Source organism: Apis mellifera, linkage group LG4 (genome assembly GCF_003254395.2).
Source record: "Apis mellifera strain DH4 linkage group LG4, Amel_HAv3.1, whole genome shotgun sequence".
NCBI lineage: Eukaryota > Metazoa > Arthropoda > Insecta > Hymenoptera > Apidae > Apis > Apis mellifera.
In genome coordinates, this window is record NC_037641.1 from 3251045 (window position 1) to 3276300 (window position 25256).

The window sequence follows — 25256 nt, forward strand, 5'->3', positions numbered from 1 at the left end:
CAATCATCCATTTGATACATCTATCTAACCTAACATTATTTTCTGTACAAATTTTTCATTTAATCATCAAACATTTAATCATTTAATCATTTATTTGATCTAATTCTGATCTATCTAATCTAATACTATTCATTGAATAAATCTTTTTTGATTCAAAATATAGTTAATTTACTTAATTTACAATTAATTAAACATTAATATGATGTATTTAAAAAAAGTTATTCAAACTTGTAAATCTCAATGGAAAAACTAACAAACAAAATTCAATCATCAATCATTAATCTATATGACATATTATTACTTATCTAACTTAATTCATTGTTTAATGAATTTTTAAAAAGAAAGTTATCTTTTTACAATTAAACATGATTCATGTAAAAAGAAAAAAGATTAAAATAATTTCTAAATCCTATTAGAAAAACTATATTATCCATATTATTTCGTAAAGATGTCCAATCATCTATCTGATACATCTATCTAATCTAATATTATTTTCTGTACAAATTTTTCTTTATCAATTCAAAATACAGTTATTCTACTACTCTACTACAATTAAATATTAAAATTAAATGTAAAAACTTAAAATTTTTTAAAAACCTCTAAATCCCAGAAGAAAAGCACGCATCTACGTCGTTTCTTGAAAGTATCCAGTCGTCCATCTTGCGTACCGTTGAAGTTTAAAATTTTCACATCCACCATAACGATCGTTTCCAATAGAGACGCTCCTTCGGTATCAAGTTGCTCACGATGCTGGTTCGATGAGTCATCTCGCAGGCAGAAAGATCACAGGATAACGCGTTATCGCAAAGGTCGTCGGCCAGATCGATGTTATCATCGAACTAATCAGCGCACAAACAACCGTTCAACGAAACGAATAAACTGGCAGAAGTCATGGCGCAATAGTTGCTTCCTGAATCGTGCAAGGCGTCATCTGACGAACAGTAGGCGAGCATTCTCGATACCAGCGCCATGAAATAGTTAATCTCAAAGTGAAATCAAACATGGTGAAACAAAGTAGTGTCCAATCGAAGTAGCACCATGGCCGGTTGACCCGAAATACGCGCTCGAAATAATCGCCGCCATTAGTTTCTTCGCGCGATCATCATTTACTCGAGACCGCTATCAGTGTACGGTGGAATCGATCTTTCATACTGAACATCTTTCTTGCACCGAATGATATTTCCTTATCCTTCGGCCATTTGTATTTATTAGCTGAGACGCGTAGTTATGTATGGATGTGTGAATGTGTGTGTGTGTGTGTTCTGTAGAAAATGGAATGTTGAATATAATGAGCATCATCCTGTGACATTTCTTGGAAATTGGAAGGATTGGATGGAAGTTCATCTCGAGAATTGGAAATTGAACATAAACTTCATCAAATTATTGAAATTGAACAAGGTAAAACATAGTTATAGATTAGATTTGATTGTCATTGCTAAACCGACCATAACCTCTTCGATTTAATATCAATCCCAATCGTTATTAGCAAACCTATTCATCATTATTTTATTAAAAACTTTTATTTAAAAACTATCGAAACATTTTCTTTATGTCTTTTATCAAAGTAAATTAAAATCTTATTCCAACTTTTATAAAAAATAACATATTTAAAAAGATCAATGGAAAACAGACATGTTGTATATCTTTATCTCAATTTTAAAAAGAAGCAAATCGATTATTATCATTCGAAATATTATTTCCATACAAAATGTAATACAAAATACATATATAAATAATAAATGACAAGCGTTCAAATATCTAGCTACAAAATTCACCTCTCTAAATTGAATAACATCAAAAAGAAAACCAAAATTGATACATATTGCGCATATTGCTATTTTCCATTGGATCCTTCAACAATTCATACCTCTCGTACCTTTCTTCAACGACTCTTTCTACGAGATCGCAATGTCTATCGACAGAAACATCCACTTATCGCTCTCCCTTTATCGTTCGTTCCTCGAGAGGCCCCGACACCGCGATTCGCCTTAATCGGAAGCGGGATCTCGCGGTATCGACTCTCGGATTTTTTTCCCTCCCGGTTGAACCGAACGACTCGTCGTGGCCGATGTCATTATCCTAGGAGTAGTAGATAATGGCGGCTGGTCCGCGCGAATGCATGGATCGGCAGGCGAGGCATGCAGGGGCCTGGAGCCGCATTATCGCGGGATTACGTAAGCGCGGCATACGGTACGCTTGTGTGTTACGCTATAATTAGGACCGGGCTGGCATAACCGCGAGCCGCCGCCGCCAAGCGCAAATACGCCTGTGTAATCCGCGTCCGTATTAATGACCGACGATAAACCTTAACGGGGGATGGATCCTCGGAGGTACGAACAAAAACAACCGAGGCACGTTCGATATATAGCGATGGAAAGAGAAAAAGAGAGAGAGAGAGAGAGAAAGAGTGGCGGCGACGGTGAAAGGATATACTTCTGATGGGATACACGTCATAGTGGGTATATAAATGTAGCGATATAAGCTTTTTATTTTATTTTATTTTATTTTTTTTTTTTGTTTAATTGGCAAAAATGATAAGAAGTTTTAGTTTCGACTGGTGAGAAATATAATGTTATAAGAATGAATAACATGAAAGATATTTTGGTGGAAGGTGATGTGAAAAATGATCTCATATTAGAATTGTGGATCTTTGGAATATTTGAAAATGTGAATAAAGTGAAAGTATAAATGAATGAAGAGTGGAGAATATAAGTAAACAGAAAGTAGGAGTCTTTTGCTTCTTTTATGATTGTAGGTTTTAAGAAGATATCTTTAAGAATAATCTGATATAATAATATCCCAATTTTATTCAATCTGTATATGAACAAAGTGATAAAGAATAGAATTAGACATGATCTATTATTAATTGGATATAATCCTCAAATAGATTCTTTCTTTGTTATAACTTCTATAAATTTTTTTCACTAGCCATATATTAAACTCAGAAAAAAGATCTATATACATATAGATGATAGAGAAATGAATAATTCCAAAAATAATATCCTAAAAGCTTAAAATCTAAATCCATCTAGTAAAAAGAAAGTAGGAAAGTAAATCTATAGAAGTATACAGAACAATCTATCACATTTATTAAACTATGTAATACCTTAATTGTTCTTTCTAATCTGATATAATAACATCCCAATTTTATTGAATCTATAATATATGAACAAAGAGGTAAAGAATTAAACATGATTTACATTATTAATTGGATGTAATTCTCAAGTAGATTCTTTCATTTTGTTATAACTTCTATAAATTTCTTTCACTAGCCATATATTAAACTCAAAAAAAGATCTATATGCATATAGATGATAGAGAAATAAATCAGTCCAAAAATAATATCCTAAAAGCTTAAAATCCAAATCCATCTATGGAAAGTAAATCTATAGAAGTATATACAACAATCTATATAATACATAGCCACATTTATTAAGCCTAACTATGTAATATTTTAATTGTTCTTTCTAATCTGATATAATAATATCCCAATTTTATTCAATCTGTATATGAACAAAGAGATAAAGAATAGAATTAGACATAATCTAGATTATTAATTGGATTATAATTCTCAAACAGATTCTTTCATTTTGTTATAACTTCTATAAATTTCTTTCACTACATATTAAAAAAGCCATATATTAAACTCAAAAAAAGATCTATGTATAAGTATAACAACAATCTACATAATACATAGCCACATTTATTAAGCCCAACTATGTAATACCTCAATTGTTCTCTCATCTCCAAATTTCCAACGATTACCCGCTAATATTAATTAAATCCAACGATAACACCTTAACTGTTCAATCTCTCGCTTAAATCAAGCCGAGAAATCCGCGTGAAAAAGATTTACAAATACAAATCGACGTGTACAAGCGCCGGCGCAACACAATCGTAACGCCATAAATCAAATCGAGGCAAGGCTCTCTAACCAGGCATCTCCAATAAATTAATAACCGCGCTCGGGGTTACGGTGGTTATGGCCGCGAGTTCCTCCGCGTGGGCAAGTGGCGAAAATCAAGATCTCGCGGTTCCCGTTCACGACGTACGCTTGATTAATACCCAGATGTAATTACCGGGGCGGTTGGAAGGGTGCACGCGAGAAAAGGGGAGACGAACGAGGTCCGAAACGAGCGGGAGAAACGTTGAAGTAGGAGGAGGACGAGAGGAGGATAACCTGAGCAAAGGTGACCAAGGAGAGTAGGAAGATGATGATGATGAGGAGGAGGAGGAGGAGGAGGCTGTTAAGCTGCCGAGGGAACGAAATCCTGACAGATTTCATCGTGGGCTGACGTAAACAATTTGCGAATGTAAATACCTGTTGAATATTGAGCGCGGCTCGGGAGAGAGAGCTCGAGGGGCCTCACACCTTACGGCCCGTTTACCCTTTAAACTTGTGATTACCTCCACCTACCGCGGAGAGCACACTATAAGCGCCACACGTGTATCACGAGTATACAGGGTGATTTATAAATTTACCTTCATATTTCAAGGGGTAAAATATTGCCCTTATTCCTTTTCGACGACTATTAGCGCTCTTTTAGAAGGAAATTTTAGTATTGGTGTCTACATTATTAAATATGGCGATTATTCCGTGACTATATATATCCTTGTCCAAATCAATCCTCGTTGAAGTAATATTAAGAGATAGAAAAATATTTTTCGATCAAGGTACTTTTACCTTCGAGATATGTTATCATTTCAAGTTCCATATATCCTTTTTTTTTTTATACAAAATAACAGAAACTGATATTGTTATATTACTTAGAAGAATCTTCTAAATTTGATAAACTCGCTCGCAGAATGAGTCCATCTTCTTTCTCCCTTATTTTCACGTGTAAAATTCATCGTCTCGTCGAATTTGCGAATCACCCTGTATATGCATACACACAACGAATCGTTTCCACGTCATCGGCATAAATTATGCTCGAACATTGTGCTGCCACGCCGGATCCGCGGCCCTCGACGTGGATCGCGGATCTATCCGTCCGGATCGCGCGATTCGCAGGCGCGATCGAGAGCCTCGATAGACGCGCGAGAAAACCCTTCTTTGAAAGGACGGTGGGACCGGGGGGCGTTGGGTTCCTTTCGGTTTCCTTCGTGAAATTATAAGCTGTGCGATGACTCGCAGGGAACCGTAGCCTGATTTTTTTTTTCTCGAGGGGTTGATTTCGGTAATATAGGATTTTATTTATAAAATTCTAGTTGTAAAGGGTGATTATCCTTCTTCTTCTAAAGAATCGTCCGTCTTTATAGAGAATAGTAGTAAGTGGGATCATGTATAAAAGTAGAAGAAATTATAATTGGAAAGATTGAATTATTTATATTTGTATTGAAAAGTATAATAAAAATATCAAATCTGAATTTGCAACGTTCACAATTGCAAATAGATTGTGTTTTGAAATAGAGATGTATCTGCGACATACGATACTTGTTTCTATAGAGAGATATTTAGAAGGTATTTAGAATTAAGGTATGTTTATGTTTTGACTCACCGTCCTGGTTCATTCCATGGCCACCGTCATCTGTTCAAAACAAAGAAAACAAAGAAGTTATACATCATTAAAGTCGAAAATATACCATTGATGGAACTTTGTTCCTTTTCAATGGTTTTTAGTTAAATTAAAAAGAGACAAAATTATGAACATACCCCTTCATTTTTATTTTACATCTTACATAAGATACAAAACTATAAAAATATCATCTCAAAAGTTTCAATTTCACAGAAAAATTTCATCTCTCAAATTGATAATTCTTAAAAGACTGAATCTACTAAACCAAAATGATTCTGTTCAATATATTACAAGTATTCAATTATCATCCAAATTTCAATTACCAAGTTGATATATTTTTTTCTTTAATTAAAAGAATCTACTAGTTCTATTTAAAAATCCGCTCGAAGTTCGATGCGAATTCTTGGCAGAAAAAAAAAGAAGGATACACTTCTTAGGTTGCAAGTTGCAGATCATGAGGGCTTGCAACGATAACTGCACAGTCGAGCTGCAACCTATTTGTACTGGCGGCCGGTATCGCGGCATCGCGCTGTGTTCCTTTATTTAACCCCATAAATAACCGGCCACTATCTCACAACCCCGAACGTTTCCTCCGTTAAATACGAACACAGACGCGGCCGGCGAAATATTACGTGCTGCCAGTCACTCTGCTGCTATGGGGTTGCCACGATGGGAATCCCCGCGAGGGGATCCGACCAAGAACCAAAGAATCCTTTCTTTCTTTTATCATTTATCGCGTTTGCAATAGGATCGATCCCTTTTCAAAAATCCTTTCAATGCAAAAAAGTAGAGCTTAAATTATCATACTCTTTTCTTTTTTTTTTAATGCCTTCTGTAGATTTTTATACGTTCAAATACTTTACATCTGTTAATCTGTGGGTATATTGGTTATTATAATTTATGGCATATGATGTGCGAGAATTAACGATAGGATTATGACTCTCCTTCGAAATGGATTTTCTTTTTAACAATTCAACGTAATAACGGTATGGAATTATAATAAATTAAAGGAAAGATGGGCTTCGATTATCTCTTGCCAATGACAAAAAAGGAAAATTACAACACTCTTGTAAATGTTAGTTAAGGATTTATTATCCTATTAATATGGAAAGAGTTAAATTCATAAATCATTTATTATCAATCGTCTCTCACACATCTCAACATTTATTTTCTTTATTTCAATTACATTTTTTTGATGAAACTATAATATTTTTTTCTTTCTTTCAAATCGAACTCTGAAGCAACCAATGGAATCTCTTTTAAAAATCTTTCTAACATTTTATATTTATTATTTTATACTTCAAAGTATATAAATATTTCCACAAGTATCTTTGTCACTTGAGAGAAACAGTATCCATAAACCCTTTTTCAATCCAAAGTTTTATTATCATTTCAACGAGCTTTCATCCCTCTTTATCGTTCACTTTTCCCACGAAAAATAAATAAAAGGAAGAAATTGATTTTCCACGCTATTATTAAACTCTCCGTTATAAATGGATATCATCGATCGATCATAGATCGGTAAAAAATCGTCGTACGTCTTTCACGGCTCGTCGATGGCTTCCTAGTCGAAACAAAACAACGTCACGAGTTGTGTACGCTTCCTTAACCGCGGGTTGCGAAATGAACTTGTTAATTTCAGGGGACGGCGTGTTCGGAACCAGGGGCAGGTTTCTACAACGTTGCATTCATCGTCGTGCACCTTCAGAGAGGCGGACAGTTTCGATGCATATGAAATTAATGTTCGTACGCGAGATTTAATATATCATAGCGGTATCCCTATAACAGGCGACGCACAACATCGTATCCAGAATGCAGTCTCCAACAAATCAGACGGATAATGTAGGAGTAGAGTAGATTTTTCTCTAAGGACAAGTGTGAATTTTATCCTCGGAAAATTAACATTTCTTTTTTCAATTTCGTATCCATTAATCGAATGTGCGTATACGTATGTGTGTACGTGTACAAAGGTGAATATTGATAATAAAGTGTTAGGCAAGATATTTTAGAGAGCGGAGAGAGACTCGTTTCCAACTCGAGTCCATAAAGAACTAGTTATGGATGGAGAAAGAAATCGATTTTTTTTTCTAATTGCACGTGCAATTAAGCACACACTTATGCAAATATATACCTTTTCCAGTATATCTTCTGATCATCGCTGCTCCCTTCTCTCTTAATAACCATTTAATCATTTTCTTTCAGTGTACGATTCTTAACATTAGAAATTATTCCTAATTTTTTCCAATACAACCAAATTCTTATTTTCTCAGCCTCTTTATTTTCGAGATAAATGCAAACAATTTTTAAACAATATACGATAATTTAATTATTTCGAATGTTAAACAATGAATGATAGTGGAAACACGATGATACCATTTATAAATTTTCTTCTTAGACGCATAACCTCAGACCATTTTCCAACGTACGTCAGATCGATCGATCGAGATTACAAAGTTGCGGCGAAGATCGCGCGATAGGATAGCGCAGAACATATAATTCCAATGCGGTGGTTGCCGCGTATATACACGCCCTGGTATTAATTACAAATTAACGCAACTAGATAACGCAGCGCGCCATTAGAGATAATGGTGACCGGTTAAAAACGAAAGAGAAGAGGAAACGTGGAAAAATCTTGGAGGGGTGCCTATGTAAATTTATTCCCCCTCTTTGTTGCTAATTAAACGCCATCCCCTGATCATTGATGCAATCGAGATTATCGAATTATAATCGAAGTGTAATTATAAGTACAGTTTAAACCGATAGATTTTTTTAACCAAATCATTTTGCTGTTGTATTTTAAACCTTTCCTTTGTTTCTTTTTCCTGCAACGTTTCTTATTGATGATTCTTTTTATTCTTATTTCTGGTTATTTTCTATATTTTTCTTCGATATAGAATAAATTTCTGAATTCTGTGGTATATAGAAAATAAGGAAATCGGTGGATTCTCGATCGAGGCATTGAATTATAGCCTTTGTCCATCGGTATCGAGGGGATCTTCGATAGCGCGGCGCTCGTCATTGGCCGCAAAGTCGAAGTCGAACTCGATATCGATCTCTGGACGATCGAGATACAGGGCACAATGGCCCGAGGTGGTCCCGCGTGATCAATTTAATCCGAATAGCTGGGACGTCGCGCAGCGTGAGACGACAAATATTTAGAATCGCATCAACAATCGCTCTCGACGCTTTGATTAACGTTAACGTCGTACAATGCAATTAGCCGCGATACAATTGCCCGATATAATAATAGATGGACCCGTTGACGAGAATGGACTCTCGTTCTCGTACGATCAAGATCGACGAAACGAATATATTCAAAGCGTCGTGGAATAATTTATATTTCGATAATGCAAGAAGAAGCTTTGAACAAATTCTTCGAATCCAACAAATGAGATACATACTCCTGTTACGATATCTTCAAGAGATTATATTCGAATATAATCGCTTTAATCAGATATAACGGGTCCGAAAAGAAGACAAAGGGGAGTCCGTTGAAACATTGTTGAGGAGCGCGTGTGGTCTTCCGAACTGATCGCGACCCTCTCTGTCAAATACTTGATATCATTAGATTTAACGACCCTCCTCCTCCGGATGCCTCTGTACCCCCGGTTCCCTCCCCCGTGTACCAGGCCGTTCACCACGGGCCATGCCGCGTTAGCAGCGGCTGCTGCCACGGCGGCAGCCTTTCATCTTCCTTAACCAGCGCCACTCTCTTCAGCGTCCGGAACGACTATATATATACATACATACATATATACCACGACGACGACGACGAGAGAGAGTCCATCGTGCGACGGCTGGTTCCGGGGAACTACCGCTTCACCGGGCCCTTTGTGAGCCCGTTCGCGCGTCTATACAGGGTGGTTTCGCAGAATCGACCAGTCTTCGACGAGATATTCACGTGTCGGTATCTCGAGAGCGATTGTCCCTTCTGGAGATATTTTCGACGAGGAGGGGAAGTAAAATTGGATACGTATATATATATATATTTTTTTTAAGCTAATCGAAAGTGGAATTAATAAAATGTCGAGGAGGTGGAAGAGAGTTGATTCTTTTTTCAAATTTAAAATCTCGTAAAACTCGGGATTCTTTTTTTATATTTAAAGTGGGCGAGCTGGAACACGTTGGAGGCACACCGTGTATACGCGTGCTCGAAAAGATGGTCGCCGTGGAACTCGGGGCAAGTTGAGGTAACTCGATTGTTCCGTACGGAACAAGGAGGCCTTTCACGCGGCTCTTGTTCTGGCGGTCTTTGATGAAGGATCGGCACGTATCGCCCCGGCACGATGTCCCGCGAGGATAAGATTCAATTAAGCCGATATCGATGTGGGGATAAGCAACCCTGGATAACAGGGTTCCTATATATATACACTGGTGTGTCATTACGGTTTAATGAAGAGATTTTAAGGGAACCGGTATTTTCTTGGAAGTATCTCCTTCCCCAATTTGTTAAAGCAAAAGTAGAGAATAAAACGATTTGATCGATCGAGATTCAACGAGAGCGAGTAGAATTAAATCGAATAAATCCATAAACTCGAAGCTCGCTAATTTTGTTTCCCGGGACGGGACGTGGACAATTGCTCCGTAAATCATCTCCGGGTATCGGGCTAATTGACAAATAAATCGCGTCCGAAAGTGGAACCATTCGTCTTCCCCGAAGACTTATAAATGTCGATCGTAAAATCCTCCTCCTCCTCCTCCTCCTCTCGCTCTTTCCCTTCCCCACGATGGACGGCCGTAAACTGGAAACAAGGTCGATTTTCTGCGGAAAGAGTTATTCCACCGATCGAACGTATTCCCCCGGATTCCAAGTTGACTCAGCGGCAACACACTAAGTGTTGCACCGTCATCGCGCGCAGAGATCTGGCTGGCTGTTGCCTCTCTGTTGCGCAGAGCAGAAGGTGCAGCCTTCGGTGCAGAAGATTTATCGCGAAGGCTTTCCGCGAAGCACGTGCCCCGCGCTTTTTGCCGGGATACAACATTCCTATTGGCTCGGGATCAAGCGAAAAATATGACCGCGTTTATTAGCTGTCGCTACGTCCGCTTCCAGGGGGGAGAAAAAGTCTGATAAAAGTCTCCGTTCTCGATCGAGGACACCTTGGCAAGGTGTTGTCGTTTCCCTTGGGATAGATTTCTCTTTGCTCTCTTTAAATTAGAAGGATGAGAAGGGGATGGATATTAAGGATATTATTATTAACCGTCGAGATTTCAAAATTGATGGGAACGAAGGGATGTTTGAATTTTTCTGGAAAAAAAAAAAATAATGGAATTCTTCTGGATAAATGAGTCATCGTGAGTGAATGGAATAGAATAGGCGAAAGAAATTTACATTGCTCCGTATAATGGAAGAAAGAAGAGATGAGAATGGGGAGGGAAGAATCCGAGGAATGTCCAGAAGCGTGCTGATACACTTGGAGGAAGGCGAAGAAGCAGTATACAAGTGTCGGCATCACCCGTGCCACCCGTTTTTGTTGGGTGGACGTCGGCTCGACAACGCGGGCAAGAAGAAGACCAATTACCGCGATGAAACATTAACCTCGCCGAAACTCGTTTGTCCCGGACGAGTCGATCAATGAAATTGTCGTCAATTCTATCCTTCTTCGATCAACTGATTAGATTAAATTTCCATCTCAAAAAAGGAAAGAAGAAATATTCCAATTCTCCAAGATCAAAGTTAAAAAATTAAAGATTGATCAAAGTAGGAAAGTGTCTTCGTCTAATAATAATAATAATTTTTGAAAATTCGAAAACAAGTTGAATTAAATTTTCGACTACTTTCCTACGTTCGTTCCTTGAATCGTATAGAAAAAAAAAAAAGAAATATGAGGAAATGGATTCGTAAGAAGAAACATACGTTTTTTCTTGGAGTCCTCGTGCATACCTCCGGGTGTTGCAGCTCCGTGATTATGGTGGTGGAGGGCCAGGGCGTCCTGAGGATGCGGATGAATGGCGGTCAGGGCACTTCCGGCTGGGTCACCTGGGTTGACCCCGACCCCGACCCCCAGGTGAAGAGCACCATGCTGCGTCGTGTGCGCCGGAAGCTCCATGCTGATCATAGCACGCCACCCTTCCTCCGATCCTCGCCTTCCTCCGCCACCCTCCTCCGCCTCGGACAACACCCCGCCGATTTGGACGAGGCGTCTGCTCAACCCCTCGCCTCTCTCTGCAACATTTTTATTAATTATGAAATTACGAAGGAAAAGTGGTGATGATAATAATAATAATTAATAGCAAAATGCAAAATAAAAAATTCTTCGATTCGATAATTATTTTCAAGGATTAATGCGGTATTAATAATTGTATTTGTTATTTATGTTAACAAAGATAAAATAATAATTTATTTTTATTTGAATAATTTTTGTAATTAGAATGTTCGTATATATATTTATAAATAATTTTTTTCTTTTTTTATATTGATATATCATAATATATAATATTTAAACTGTTTAGAAATCACATTGTTTAAAATAATCATTAATTAAAATATTAAAACAATTGAATTATTAGTTATTTATTAAATAATTGAAGAATATTAAATACTTTTATTATCAATAATTGATAAAAAAGAATTTATCTCATTCCAGTAATATATGTATGTAAATATAAAAGAATTGATTTATAATAATTATTAACAATATAATAATATATTGATTTTATAAACAATTTAAACGTTGAATTACAAAATTTATTTATCGAATCAATATTTTGTTTTACAATTTTTCATCAATTCTTTAATTCGTAAAAGATATTAAAAGTTGAATATTAAATGTTATTAATATTCCATCGAACGATTCCCATTCTATTTTATATATAAACACGAGACACGAGTTATTATACGTTCAAAATGTTTATAATATATATCCCACCACACCGTCTTTGTGTATATGCCCTTCCTCGAAAATTTTCGAAGGGGAGACGAGGCAGTCGCGTTCGTGCTCGCGTGTGTGAAACTTGGTCGTGAAACTTTGTCGTGCGAATTTAATAAATTTTCGAGCGTGCATCGTTTTTCTCTTCCTTCTTAGTGATTCCATCGAAGATGATGAATGGAGATGCAACGATAGAACGGCCTTGGGAAGGAACGTTCAACGTCACGGTGATGAAGAGTTTTCTACCATCGGTGAGTGTTTTTCATTTTTAACGTATTTATTTGTATTTTTGCCATCTCTTTTTATTACACCGTGACTTGTGGCACGGCCACTTTATTCTTTCGTAACAATGTGTTTAAATGATCGATTTCGCATTCGATTCGAATTTTATTAAACATAGATACGTATATTTATTTTTCGATCCCGAGTATTTTAGTATTTTCGAATAATTTTTTTTTTCAATTCTTTCGTTGTTATATTAAATTTCAATCGACAAATCATCGATATTTTTTTTTTCTATGATTATTATTCGATACTATTTTTTATATTATATTATATTTCCATAAAGGAAATATTATTATTATAGTTATATAATAAATTAAACAATATTATATATATATATATATATTTTTATTTTAACTTCCAATAATATTTCCTTGCATTCTCCTCATGTTCCAAAATTCGAGCAGACATTAAGACATCGATTTTATAACGATATCGTTATAATATATAATAAAATAATATATATAATTTTATATATATATATTACAACGATATCATTACGTTCTCACGCGCGATCATTTCTCTTCGCATCCGTGCCATATCCTCGACGTAAACATTCCCGACGTAAATACCTTACTCATGCCTCGCAAAAAGCATCACTCTTCTTCCTCTCAAAAACTATCAACATACAGCTCTGCCGAACCCGCTTCCAAGAAAAATATCTCCACGTGCAAACAAACGACCGTGGCCCGACCATTCAAATGACGAGCAACAAGAACAACAAAACCTTGGCGAACGAAGAGGAAGAAAGAAACACCTCCCCCACGCGAAAAATCCCTCCGTTTTTTTCCTCCTCCTTCCCTCCTCCGTCCTCTCGGTGCAGGTGCGCGACGTCGAGAAAACCTTCGTCGACCCTCGTCGTCGTCGAGGGGAGGAAGATAGTGCGCGCAGTTTCGAGTTCCCTCTTCCTCCGCCGCGTTTCCCTCCGCGCAAGAATTACCGTAGACAATGGGCCTAAAGGGAGCCGTGGCCGTGTGTCGGAGGAAGAGCGTGGCGTGGTAAAAATCGAAACCTTGGAACCGCGCTCGGCTCTCGAATCGTGTTCGCCACGCTTTTTTACGCCCGCGGTCGACGATTTCCTCGCTCTTCCTCCGCGTAATGGGCCGCCTGGCCTCCGCTTTTTTGCTTATTACCGGCGAGAAGGCCGCCGCCTTCGTGGCCTGGGCCTCCCCCTCCTTACCGGATGAATGAAAGGATGAATGAAGGAAGGCGAGAAGCGTTTCGGCCGATACCCCGCGCGCGCGGATCGCCGACCTAGATGGCCGCTTAGCCCCCTCCCTCCCCGCGCCGATTTCGGTTCCACCGGTGGAATTGGTTTTCTTGCGACCTCCGTGGTGGAAGGAAGTCGAGATGATTCGATTGTTTCAGGGTGTAAATTGAATTTTTCTGTTTCGTTGGTGGTCGGTCCCTCCCTCCCGATCTCGAGAGTTTTAGAGTTAACCCTTTTCTTCTTCTCCTTTCACTTTTCCAACGCTTGAAATCCATTCTTCCATCGATAAAAGTTTAGTTAGTACGTTTCGCGAGATATGGAAAAAAGTATTTATATTTATAATATACGCAGTGTTTAGAATTATATTTATAAATATAACATCCTCGAAAGAGAGCTAAACAATGCCTCTTAGAAGATAAAATAGTGGAGGATAAATCCCGGTGTATTCGAAAAAATTGCTTTCGTTCGAGGAATTCTCGTGTACTACCCCCACGTAGCAGTATTAATACAAAACGCACGGAAGAAGAGATCTAGGAGGCTAAAGATTATCTCTCGTTCCCAAGCTCGGGAAGAGTAAAAGCGTAAAATCTTCCCTCGCCTCGGCCAATTGTCATTCGTTCGTTCGTTGGCCGGTCATCCGTGAAATTCGTAGCGGCACCCGTGTTACCTTCGGAATAAGAGATCCTCCGTGCCCCTTTACTTCGAAAACGATGTAAAATTTAAATCAACGATATTATCACTCGAAACTTTCTTGCCTACGATTATTATTATTATTATTAAGCAATTTTAATTGCTAAATAAAAATGGAGAAAAGAACGAAGAAGGGGAAGAAATACTGTGGTCGCAGACTGGGAGGTAGAGGGAGAGGATGCAAGAAACTGCATCTCCCGGGGTTTAAGCAAAAAGGGAAGGAACTTATCGGAAATGAGGACGAGCGGAGAGTGGAAGGATGATTGTTTAGCTGGTAGAGGCAATCGGGCGCGTAACCTTCCGCGGCGCGTTTCGAAACAGGGGGCAAGGGGGCTCGTGCTGGTCGCCTAATGGACGCTGGAATGTAGCTAGAACGGCGAGTAAACGTCGGGTAAAAGCCAGACGATCGTTGGATATATATATATAGAGAGAGAGGGGGGGCGAAGTTTCTCCGGTAAGAAAACGCGAGGAAACAAGGCTTAACTAAAGCAAAGTGGGTGAACGGGCAAAGTGCGCGTAAAGACCAGCCTCGTAGGGACGTTCCCCGTGCACGCGAAACCGTGGGAGTCCGAGCTGTTGTGTGTACGCACTCGCTAAAACCATTGTTTATGGCAGCAGCACGGGAACAGAGCGCTTCGCTAACTAGCCCCTCTCCTCGGACAGACGAGCCTCTCCAACTGTCTGGAGGAGAAGAACTCCTCCAAGCTTTTCGAGAAACTTTTTTTTTTGTTAAGTCGAATATAATATTCGATCGAAAAGCAAGGATTTTCATCGTGGAATTATTATAACAAGATTGAAACTAGCGCTTGGAAATAGTTGAATAGTATTACGAGGATTATTTAACGATCATCGTCCCTTCTCTCCGTCATAAACCGAAAGAATTTCCCCTTTACACGGGTTATTACAAAGATATTCTATCCTCGACTTAATAAACCCTCGAATTCCAACGAGAAGAGCGTCCATGCCGAGGGACAGAAACGGAGAGAGAGAGAGAGAATCCGATTGCATTCCCACACAATCGTAAACAATATTGAAAAAAAAAACAGATCGACCGATAGGGGTGTTCGCGGTGAGGATGGCCGCATTAACGGATACCTGATTTCCGGCTTTACGATCCGAGCCGATCCGACGTGAGAAAGAATGCCAACACGGAAGCTCGGAGATTCCTCTCCTGGAGGCCGTCATATGGATCATCGTTGGAATGCGTTCGCGCCGATTCGAATAAATTAATAAACATGACCGATACGTATAGCACAGGGGGAAAGGGTTGGCTGGAATTGGATTCCACGTCGAGATCCCACGGGACTACCCTTTCCAGGATCCCATCTTCCGATATCGAGAGAACGGGTTTATGGAGGGTTATTGCTGGTTGCATAATGTATAGGCGTCTCTCTCTCTCTGTCTCTCTTTCGGGTGTAATATTCCGTCCGAAGAGAGAAGAGTTTTTCGAGAAGGAGGAGGATCCATTGGATCCATGGAAACACGGTGCACGGGCAATTTCTCCACGCGTATTGTCACGCGTTGTTAAGCGCCGAGAGCACCGCCATTACCGAGGAGGAGAAAGATGAGCAGGGAAGAAAGGCGGCTACCGGTGGATACAACCGACTAGTTAACCTGCCAGCCTTCCACTGTTTACTGTTTACGTAAGCGGCCGATGATCGCCGTGGAAATTTCGAGGGATTGCCTCCTTCACGCTCGCTGATTCTCCTGATGCGGCCGTTCTAAGCTTTGGAAAGGAATTTCGAAGGTTTCTCGAACGTGAAGGGGAAAAATTGTGCGCTTTGAAATGGAATAAACTTTTGTTCCGTTCGCGATGGGAAGGAAAGAGATAATAGACGTCGAAACGAACATATATCGCTTTTTCTCGTATATCGAGATTTGATATATGTATAGACGCTCGATCGAGCTTTCATCCAAACGAAAAGATCGCAGTGACTGCTCATTAACCCCATTACCCATACTTGGCCACCACGCACTACTCGATCTACTCGAGCGATTCACGAACGCGCATATCGATATATATATATATATATATATATATATATATATATATATATATACGCAGCGTAAAGCGAACCGGTGCAATGCGACGTAGAAATCGAAAGTCGACGGGCTTCGACTATATTTGAATTGTATTTCGAATGAATATTATATTAATATTTAATAAATTTATATAATATAATCCATTCTAAATACATACAATACGATGGAATATATTATTAGAGAAATATTTAAAGGAATTTGATATATACGATTTCAAAAGAATATTAAAACTCGTTATATTTATTACAATTTCCGCTCGAGATGTTACTTGGATTGAAAACTCGGATCAGATCGATTAATCTTCCCACCAATAAAATCATCCTCTCTAACAAGGTATAATTAGTCTCTCGTACAAGATGTCCCAACGGAAAAACCGGAACGGTTTCTTCGAGCATCAAAATATCATAAATCATTAAATCGGTTATAAAAGCAACGCGTCGCCTGGGATGGAATCTAACAGTTTCACGGTTTATCACGGATCGGCTCGTAAATTCCCCCCCTGCGATTCGTTATCAACCTCGTCGTCTACACGGCTATCACGGCGGTCGACGATCCATAGTGGTGGCCTGTTAATGAACAAAAATCCTCGAGCCTATTGGAGCATGGCGAGAGAGGCAACCACACGGCCCACGTCGAGGTGATACAGTAAGCGCGTAAGTGCGTTCTGTCGTAAAGTGGTACAGAATCGGGGGCCCGATTCCGGTTCCCCTGTCTTCTTCCTGTCCGACCGGCTAAAAGGGAAAAGACGCGATCACCGGATGAAACACCTGTACCACGTGCCGTTCGTGGTCGAGGGGGAGAGACCCTCAAGAGTTCCATCGCTCGAGAATCTCGAGTGACTCGTGAGGAGAGAATCTCGTCGATGAGATAGAGTCGGAGATAGATATTACAGTTTAGGGACAGAAATATGGAATTTATAATATAGTTAGCTCGATAGAGTTGAACAGGTGTGTTTGAAGCGTTGCTCGTTTTAAAAATTTGGAGAAAAGTAATATAATAGTTAAATTTTATCCTTTGAAAAATTGTCTCGAAGTTAAAAATTGATTTTTCGAGATGTAGATGTAACACTTTCGATTGCACAACGAACGGGTTTAAAATAAGCTTGAAATAACAGTTTCTCGAGAATTTCTCGAGCGCCACGGTTTAAATCGGTCTTCTTCCAGAAGACGACAGCTTCCAGTTTCGCTTCGCGTGCCACAAACCAGTTGCTCGGAAACATATATACAAGGTTTTCATCGGGGTGTAATAAAAGCTACGTTTCGAATTTTATTATACCATCATCTCGTTACGAATATATCTCGGTATATTCCGAAAGTTGAAAAGCGCGCGGTGCTGCGCGCGCAGCATCGTGATTCGTCGGTCCGCAAACCCGCGATTGCATTCCTCTTAATTAGGTTTCCCGTCGATTTTTCGATTACGTAAAAGCTCACGGTTTCTCGGGGAACCTGTTTAAGCCGATTTCGCGGTGTTTTTCTAAGGATCCTAATGGCTCGAAGTCGGGAGCAATGGACTTTCTGTGGGTAAACAGTAAATTGGATCTTTTTTCTCTTTAACGCGAATCGATTTAGAAGATTTTTTAACTCGCGATTTAGCGTATCGATATCCTTCTTTTTGCGCGAACGAGCGTACGTGTATGAGTCAGCAACGAGTCGGTTGAAACGGATTGCGCTCGATCGATTTCAAAATTTAATAAATTCCGTTGTACGTCAATTGGGAAGTTTGAGGTTAGGTTTCGAATCGTGTCGGGGAAACGGGACAATTGCGATAAACATTTCAACCTTAATTATATCCCTTTCGCTAAATAAATATCCCCTTATTGATTTCTTTATTAAAATAATTTCTTCATTGGATAATGAAAATAGACGTTCGGCAAATCGAAAACAAACTTGTCCAATCTCTTTTCCTCTATCCAGTATAATTTTATTAAATTATTTAACATTTATTTAGACTCGCAAAAAAGATATATCATAATACACGTATTAATTTACGAAATTATGCACGTAGAACTTGTTCGATCGCAATTTTGATAATAAAAATACTTTCGTGTTTTCTTAATAATATTATTTATCATATAACATTTCAAAACTGGATACCAATATTAATATCTAATATAGAGAAAAAGTGAATTTTTCAAAATTCTTTTCTCCTCTTCTTTTTCCAACATCCACAATATTACCCAATATCTCGATAAACGTTGAAAAAAAAAAATTCATCAAATTGGATCAAACATCTTCGAACCGGTTCCCTCTCTCTCTCTCTTTCTCTCATTTTCCTTCCGAACGAAACTCCTCGTGAGGGACGCGTGCGAGGGAGTGACGAAGGAGGAGAAGGAGGAGGAGGAGGAGGAGGATAAGTGAGTTTTAAAGAGCCACCTGTGGAAGCCGCGTGGCACGTGGCACACTAATCCCGAGAATCTCTACCCTCGGTCCCCATCGGTGCAACTCTAGGTAGCAGGTAACAGGTAACCCAAGGTGCATCCCACCGAGGTTGAAAGGATCAAACGGACGGCATCTCGTCCTCTCGGTCGAGCAGGGAGAAGAAAGAAGAGGGAGAGACCCTCTCTCTCTCTCCTCTTTCCTCTGATTACATCTACATTCTGTACACACAAACCCCGGCTCTATCTGCTGGTTCATCTTTGCCGATTCTTCCTCTTGACCCCGAACAATTTTCTATCTTCATCGAGAAACTTTCTTCTCGTGTTGAACGAGAGGAGGAGCGAACGAAAGGGGATGGCTTCGAAATCTCTCGAGTATATAATGGATTTCTATAAGTGGCTAAGGGTGAAGAACTTGTTGAGATTTCTTCTACGAATTTTTTTTTTACGTATACGCTGATTTGAAATAGTTAATAAGTAGAGGATTTTAGAGAGAGAAGAAATTGGAAAGGAATATTGATAATGTGGATTTAATTTTTTCGTGAACGGTTTGTTATTCGTAGAAAGTATTTATGATAGAATTCAATATTTATAGGTTTTCGTGGAATCATTCAGTTTTTCAACCGAGGGAAGGATGGATTAGTAAATAAATTGCAAAAGTCGAATTAGGATGTTATTTCTAATGTATCACGATGTTAATATTTGTAAGGTTAAATTGTTCACTTGGAAACGAGTCGAATAGAACAATGACTAATAGATACATCTCGATACGCTCGATTAATCTTTCGACATCGATCCTCCTCCCCTTTTCAATTATTTTTCAAATCTCCATTTCGGACTCTCGTAACAACTTCGATAGATATTATCTTCGATAAAATATTATTCAAAATTTGCGAAATTATTAGAGAAGAAAAAATTTAGTTGCTCGAAATTTATTCTATACGGGATATACAACTTTTAACCATTCGTCTTCTTATGAATAATAATGAAAACGAAAACGTATTTTCTATAAGCAAATTACGACACGATCAAAATCGAAAATCTCTCGAGAGAATTAAAAAAATTATACGTTGATTTTCGAAACGATAATAATACAATGCATTCCATCAAAGAATTATAATTATTGGCTAAATTGCCGAGTTTTACGTAAACTGTGAAATCAGCGCGTGTTTCCAATAATCGTATCGAGAAGGAACGTGATCGATAAAGTTTTACAAAAATAATAATAACATCGTTATAACGAGATTATCGATAAATTAGCGATCAAAATTACTCCAATTACAATTATTGTCAACATATTGTTCCATATTAAAATTATTTCAAACATCGGGTTGCATAAAACGATAACAAAAGATATGAAACGATCGATCTCGTTCGATAATGGCCGGTCCAGTTACCCATTTACAGGAGAGAGACGAGGGAGGAGGAGGAGGAGGAACTATGACAAATCCATATCGAGAGCTACCGGAAATTAATATCGACTTTTTACGCAAAGAGGTCTCTCGAAACCGCGAGAAGCGTCGTGAGACGAATCTCCTCCATTTCAAGGAGGAACGTAGAAGTATAATGATCGATAAGATTGAAGAAACGAGATGATAAAATTTACACGTTCTCCCTGATATCGTTGAGATTTCATTTAGATTCTTGATAAAATGAAGCAACTATTTTTTGTTCCAAGAGAACGAATTTAACTTGGTGAACGAAACGAATGCATGTAAAGATTAATGCTGAATTGGCGTAATTTATCACAGAATGGAACATAGTTGAAACGAGTACGTTACATACCGTGCTCGCCTTGAACGACCTTTCATTGCGGCTTGTTAAAATCAATGATTTAAACAATATCATCGATGATGAAGAAAAAAAAGACACTACACCGTTCCATTAAAAAATTAATGACAGTGATCTTGAGATCTGGTGTACGCGAGCATTTATGCAAATCGATGTATTGTTCGTAATAAGTTCCTGTTATTTATATATATATATATATATACATATATATGAAACTAGCACGTTGAAAATTTTTTTTATACCACCTCGTTGAATGAGAGAGTCCTTGTTAGAAATAAGAAAGTAAAAGATATTGACAGCGAATTGTATATATATTTTGACAAGGAATAAATTTCACAGAATATTTGAAAAGGAAATAAAAAGAAGAAAAGATATTCTCAATATTCCACCAAAAATTCAAAGTCAAGTATCATTCAACGAAAGATAAAAAAGAAAATGATAAAACGAATCGAAGGGAAATTGTTTTATTACAAATCGACGGATGATGATCTATAAAAACTCGAGTCATAAGCGGTTTTAATTGAAGAATTGCGAATCGAGGTAACAACACGACTCGAGCAAAGAGAATCAAAAGCGGAACAACTCTTGTATTGTAAGCATGCGACAGGTATCGAAACGAATCGCGCCGCCCCGACTCTTTCATTTATCCACCAGATACGTGGCCACGTCAGCCGCGTAGATGCGACGATCGTGCGTGAAGATAGAAAAGTTGTAAAGCTGGTCTTGAGAGAGCCCCGTGGAACGTTGCGTGCAATAACGACAACAGTCGTCGTCTCGCGCGTATTGGAATATTTCCTCAATCTGTATCGGGCGTTAACTCATAAGTTGGACGCCGTTGGACGACGCGTGGGCTCCTCCTGGTAATTTTCATAACGGATATATATATTCTAGAAGGGGAGTAAAAGTGTGGATCTGTACAATTTGAGACGATGATCCTCCGTTACAAATATCGTTGCATTGGATTGGAAACGATGGATAAATATGGAATTTCGTGTTAATTTGAAGATAGCTTGAGAAGAGAGACAAGGATTGTTAAAGAGGGAAATATTTTTACCAGCAACCAAATGTTTAAAAATATCTTCAACGGGTATCGTGACACGGATTTTTCTTCCGCTTGGAGTTTTCTTCGAGCACGTTAACGGTAAGGTTTTACGATTTCGAAATTCATTGTAGTCAAGGGGATTTCGAAGGGAAGGAATACAATAGGCCGGATCGTTCGGGATCAGGTGGATAATCGGTAGATTATACACGTGGTTAACTGTAACACAGGTGGACTTCCTCCTATAACTGGAGTTTCTTTTTTTTTTCTCTTTCCTTTCCGAGAGAAAAAGGACCAGTCCCGTCCCCGTTTCTTACGCCTCTATTTTCCTATCCCGTCCACTTTGAATACCAGTTTCTTGCCTCCTCTCCGTTAAAAGGACCTCGATACACGCAACATCCCCGATTAGATAGGGATTTAAACGGTGTTAACGGTGTTATCCTTTGCCCAATTAAGCCAATTTGAATTTGATTCACTTTCACGTTATAATCGTGTGAATCTTTTCGATCTAATTTAATTTGTCCCTTCCCTTCCTCTTCCTCGATCAAACTTTAGAATAGCGTAAATTTAAATATCCTACTTCGAATTTCTTTTCAACGTTGCATTATGAAGGATAGAATACACGTAAATGTCGAGATCGAAGTAGGAAAAAGAATCGGTCTGCATTATCGGCCGAGGCGATGCTCGTCCGCCCAATCGGCGATTCACGCCGCGATCCAGGAAGAGCGATAAGCGATGCTCGAAACTGTTTCTCGTATGCCGCTCGCGAAAGATCGTGAAAGTGTAAGAAACTGCGCTGCAGATCCACCGCGCGCCGTTTTATCGGGCGGGATAATCGATAAAAATGCAAGGTGGCACGCGGCCTGGACCTTCACTGACTGTGCAAGCGGCGCGCGGTGGGCGGACTGGGAACGGGGGCCGAGGGGAGTGGAATAGAACAGGGTTCAACAGGCGCCACGCAACGCAAACCTATGTTCTCTCTCCGTACCCTTCCTTTTTTTAATTCTCTCACACGTGGATCACGCGTTGCATTTCTTGGAATCTTCTATAATCTTATCGATTATGAGAAAGTGTTCCTCGATTGTTTCTTATTTCTAATAATAATAAGATGTATTTTTAATAATAGAAAAGAATTCATTGAATTCTAATATATCATCCGATTTATCTTAATTGTACTTTATCCTAGGACAAAATTAACGTTGATATATATAATACTCGTGATATGTATATATCTCTGTGCAAGGTCACGTTTTGAAAGCGTTTAAAACACACCTGTGCATAAAGATCACTTTCGTTTCCTCTCGTTTCATCCACCCACGCCTAGCAATATTATTGCAAGCAAATGGAATTTATCGCTAGAAACCTTTCTCTCCTCTTTCCTCCTCCTCGAATTTCTCTTTCCAAAAATTTCCTCTTCTAGCCGAAAAGCGAGACAAAATAAATTGGATGAAGAAAGGAAGAAAAGAGGGGAAGGAATAGGAAATGGAGAGGAGACCGGCGTGTACAATTGATTGGTCCTGGCACATCCTCCCCCCCCGTCCTCCACCCTGGATTCATGGGAAAGTCGTCCACCGCAGGCCTCCTCCTCTTTTTGCGCCGCTTCTTCTTCTTCATTCGGAAACGTTTTCTCGCCATTCCATTCCTCGACCTTACTTACCTTTTTCGATCGATCGATTTAGAGTGGCGTTCCCGTTTTACGCGGAGAGATTACGCGGAGATCGAGATAGAAGTGGACGAGAGAAAGTTGACTTTGAATTTTGTTTCCTTGGAGGTGAATTAACCAAGTTTAGTGAAGAGAAAGAATAGGAATTTGTGCTCACACCTGCGTTCTTTATTTTCCCAATCATTTAAAAATAGGTCTTTATTTATTATCTGATTACTTATCCGATATAGTTTGATAAGAAATTATTATTATCTTGATAATTATCCAAGATACTTCATCAGAGAAGAAAATACTATGAAATTTCCGTTTCGAATAAATCGTGTTATACCGTATATAATAAGATAGACGATTGCAGAGATCAAGTAACAGTATCTCTGCCGTGTATTAAAATTCCTCCAACAAATTCGTTTCGATTTTTCTTAAATCCCTTATAGAAATATTTGAACAAAATTTAACATCATCATTTATTATTATAATAATTACAAAAATCTCCGTAAATAAATCGATCATTCACGATATAAAATAACCAAGATACTTGAAGAAATCAGAAACGATAACAATAGCAGATCGAGCAGATCGAACCGTGCAGAATCGGGTGCACGCATGTGAGACCAGTGTCCCTGCAAGGATGGATACGTCTGAGGATGCGTATCGGGCGTGCACGACGGAGACGAATCGATCGAATTGCCCCGCCTCGAAGTAACTGGATTCACCCGGCGATGATGACCGACTTCGTGGGCCGCGATCGTTTCCTGCGTTTCCACGGGATAGGAAGGATATCGGAGCCCCGCTCTATCGACCGTTTCTATTATTCCGGGGATTTATTGGATGTCGCCGTGTCGCTCATGGGAACGAGAACACCGCGCCTCTCCGTTACAGTTAATCGAATCGCGCTGGAATCCCACTTTTTGCCCGTGAAATAATTCGAATATCGTTTGTGCGAGATATAAATTTCGAAATTGTTTCGATTGTTCGAAAAGTAAAAGAAGAATAATTTATAGTATTCAATTATTTATTAACACTGGAAGATTTTCGCATCCAAAATTCGTCCTGTCAGACACGTCAACCCTTTATTGTCGTTGTATCGAAATAATACCAGTGATCCGGATCATTGGTGGCGGACAGTGTGCGGGGACTTGTCCGCAAACAATGTCGTCGGTGTAAACTGGTCTCTCGAAGAGGCTTTATAAAGTCAACGAGGAGGGGAGGGGATCTGACAAAGGTGTCGAGTTTCCAGCCGAGCTCGAAGCTTTGACGAGGAGCAGAGATACATGCAGTTAAGCGGCCATTGCGTCGCGTTATACGTCCCTCGTAAATTTATCACGCTGAGAAGAAAGCTGTACCTATATTTTTTCCCCTCCCTCCCTTCGATTGTTCCGCATAAGTGTTGCGTAGATCGTGGCTCTATCTGTCTCTGATCGACGTTTTTTCATTCGACACGAATTCCTTCCCTTCCTCTGGAACGAAGAAAGAAATTCTGTGAATGAAAGTTTAGGATTATTTAATCGAGAATTCAAACTTTATTCGTTCGATTAAGAATTTTAATTATTTAAAATGTATATATGTATACTCGTTCGTCGAATTCTCTGAGATAAAATAAAATATTTCGTACCCCCTCCATCCCTCTCTAATCGACTAAAACGGAGCATGCACACACACACACGCAAGACGAGTAGTGGCCGTAACTTTTCCACGCGTAATGAACACGTGCGCCTCGGCAAAAAGACGTACAGGGACGATTTTATACGACGATAATATAGCTCCTTGAGCAGGTTGCTCAAG

At 39.0% G+C, this 25256-nt stretch overlaps 2 protein-coding genes across 9 annotated transcripts in view; one reads left to right on the top strand and one right to left on the bottom strand.

The window, feature by feature from the left end:
• Positions 1-25256, bottom strand: part of LOC726761 (paired box protein Pax-5) — a 142289-nt gene that overhangs the window by 101203 nt on the left and 15830 nt on the right. For 7 of the 8 annotated variants that reach the window (XM_026440173.1, XM_026440170.1, XM_026440169.1 and 4 more), the window contains exons 2-3: positions 11371-11679; positions 5499-5528 (exon numbers count right to left, since the gene is read on the bottom strand). In XM_026440173.1, coding sequence (XP_026295958.1) covers positions 5499-5528; positions 11371-11572 — 232 coding nt within the window. In that variant the 5' untranslated portion in view covers positions 11573-11679. The remainder of the gene's footprint in view (positions 1-5498; positions 5529-11370; positions 11680-25256) is intronic. The other variant, XM_026440168.1, reaches the window with a different exon arrangement.
• LOC100578989 overlaps positions 12383-25256 on the top strand; it is a 52333-nt gene continuing 39459 nt past the window's right edge. The window contains exon 1 of the mRNA XM_016911979.2: positions 12383-12633. The gene's annotated coding sequence lies outside the window, so the exon portion shown is untranslated. The remainder of the gene's footprint in view (positions 12634-25256) is intronic.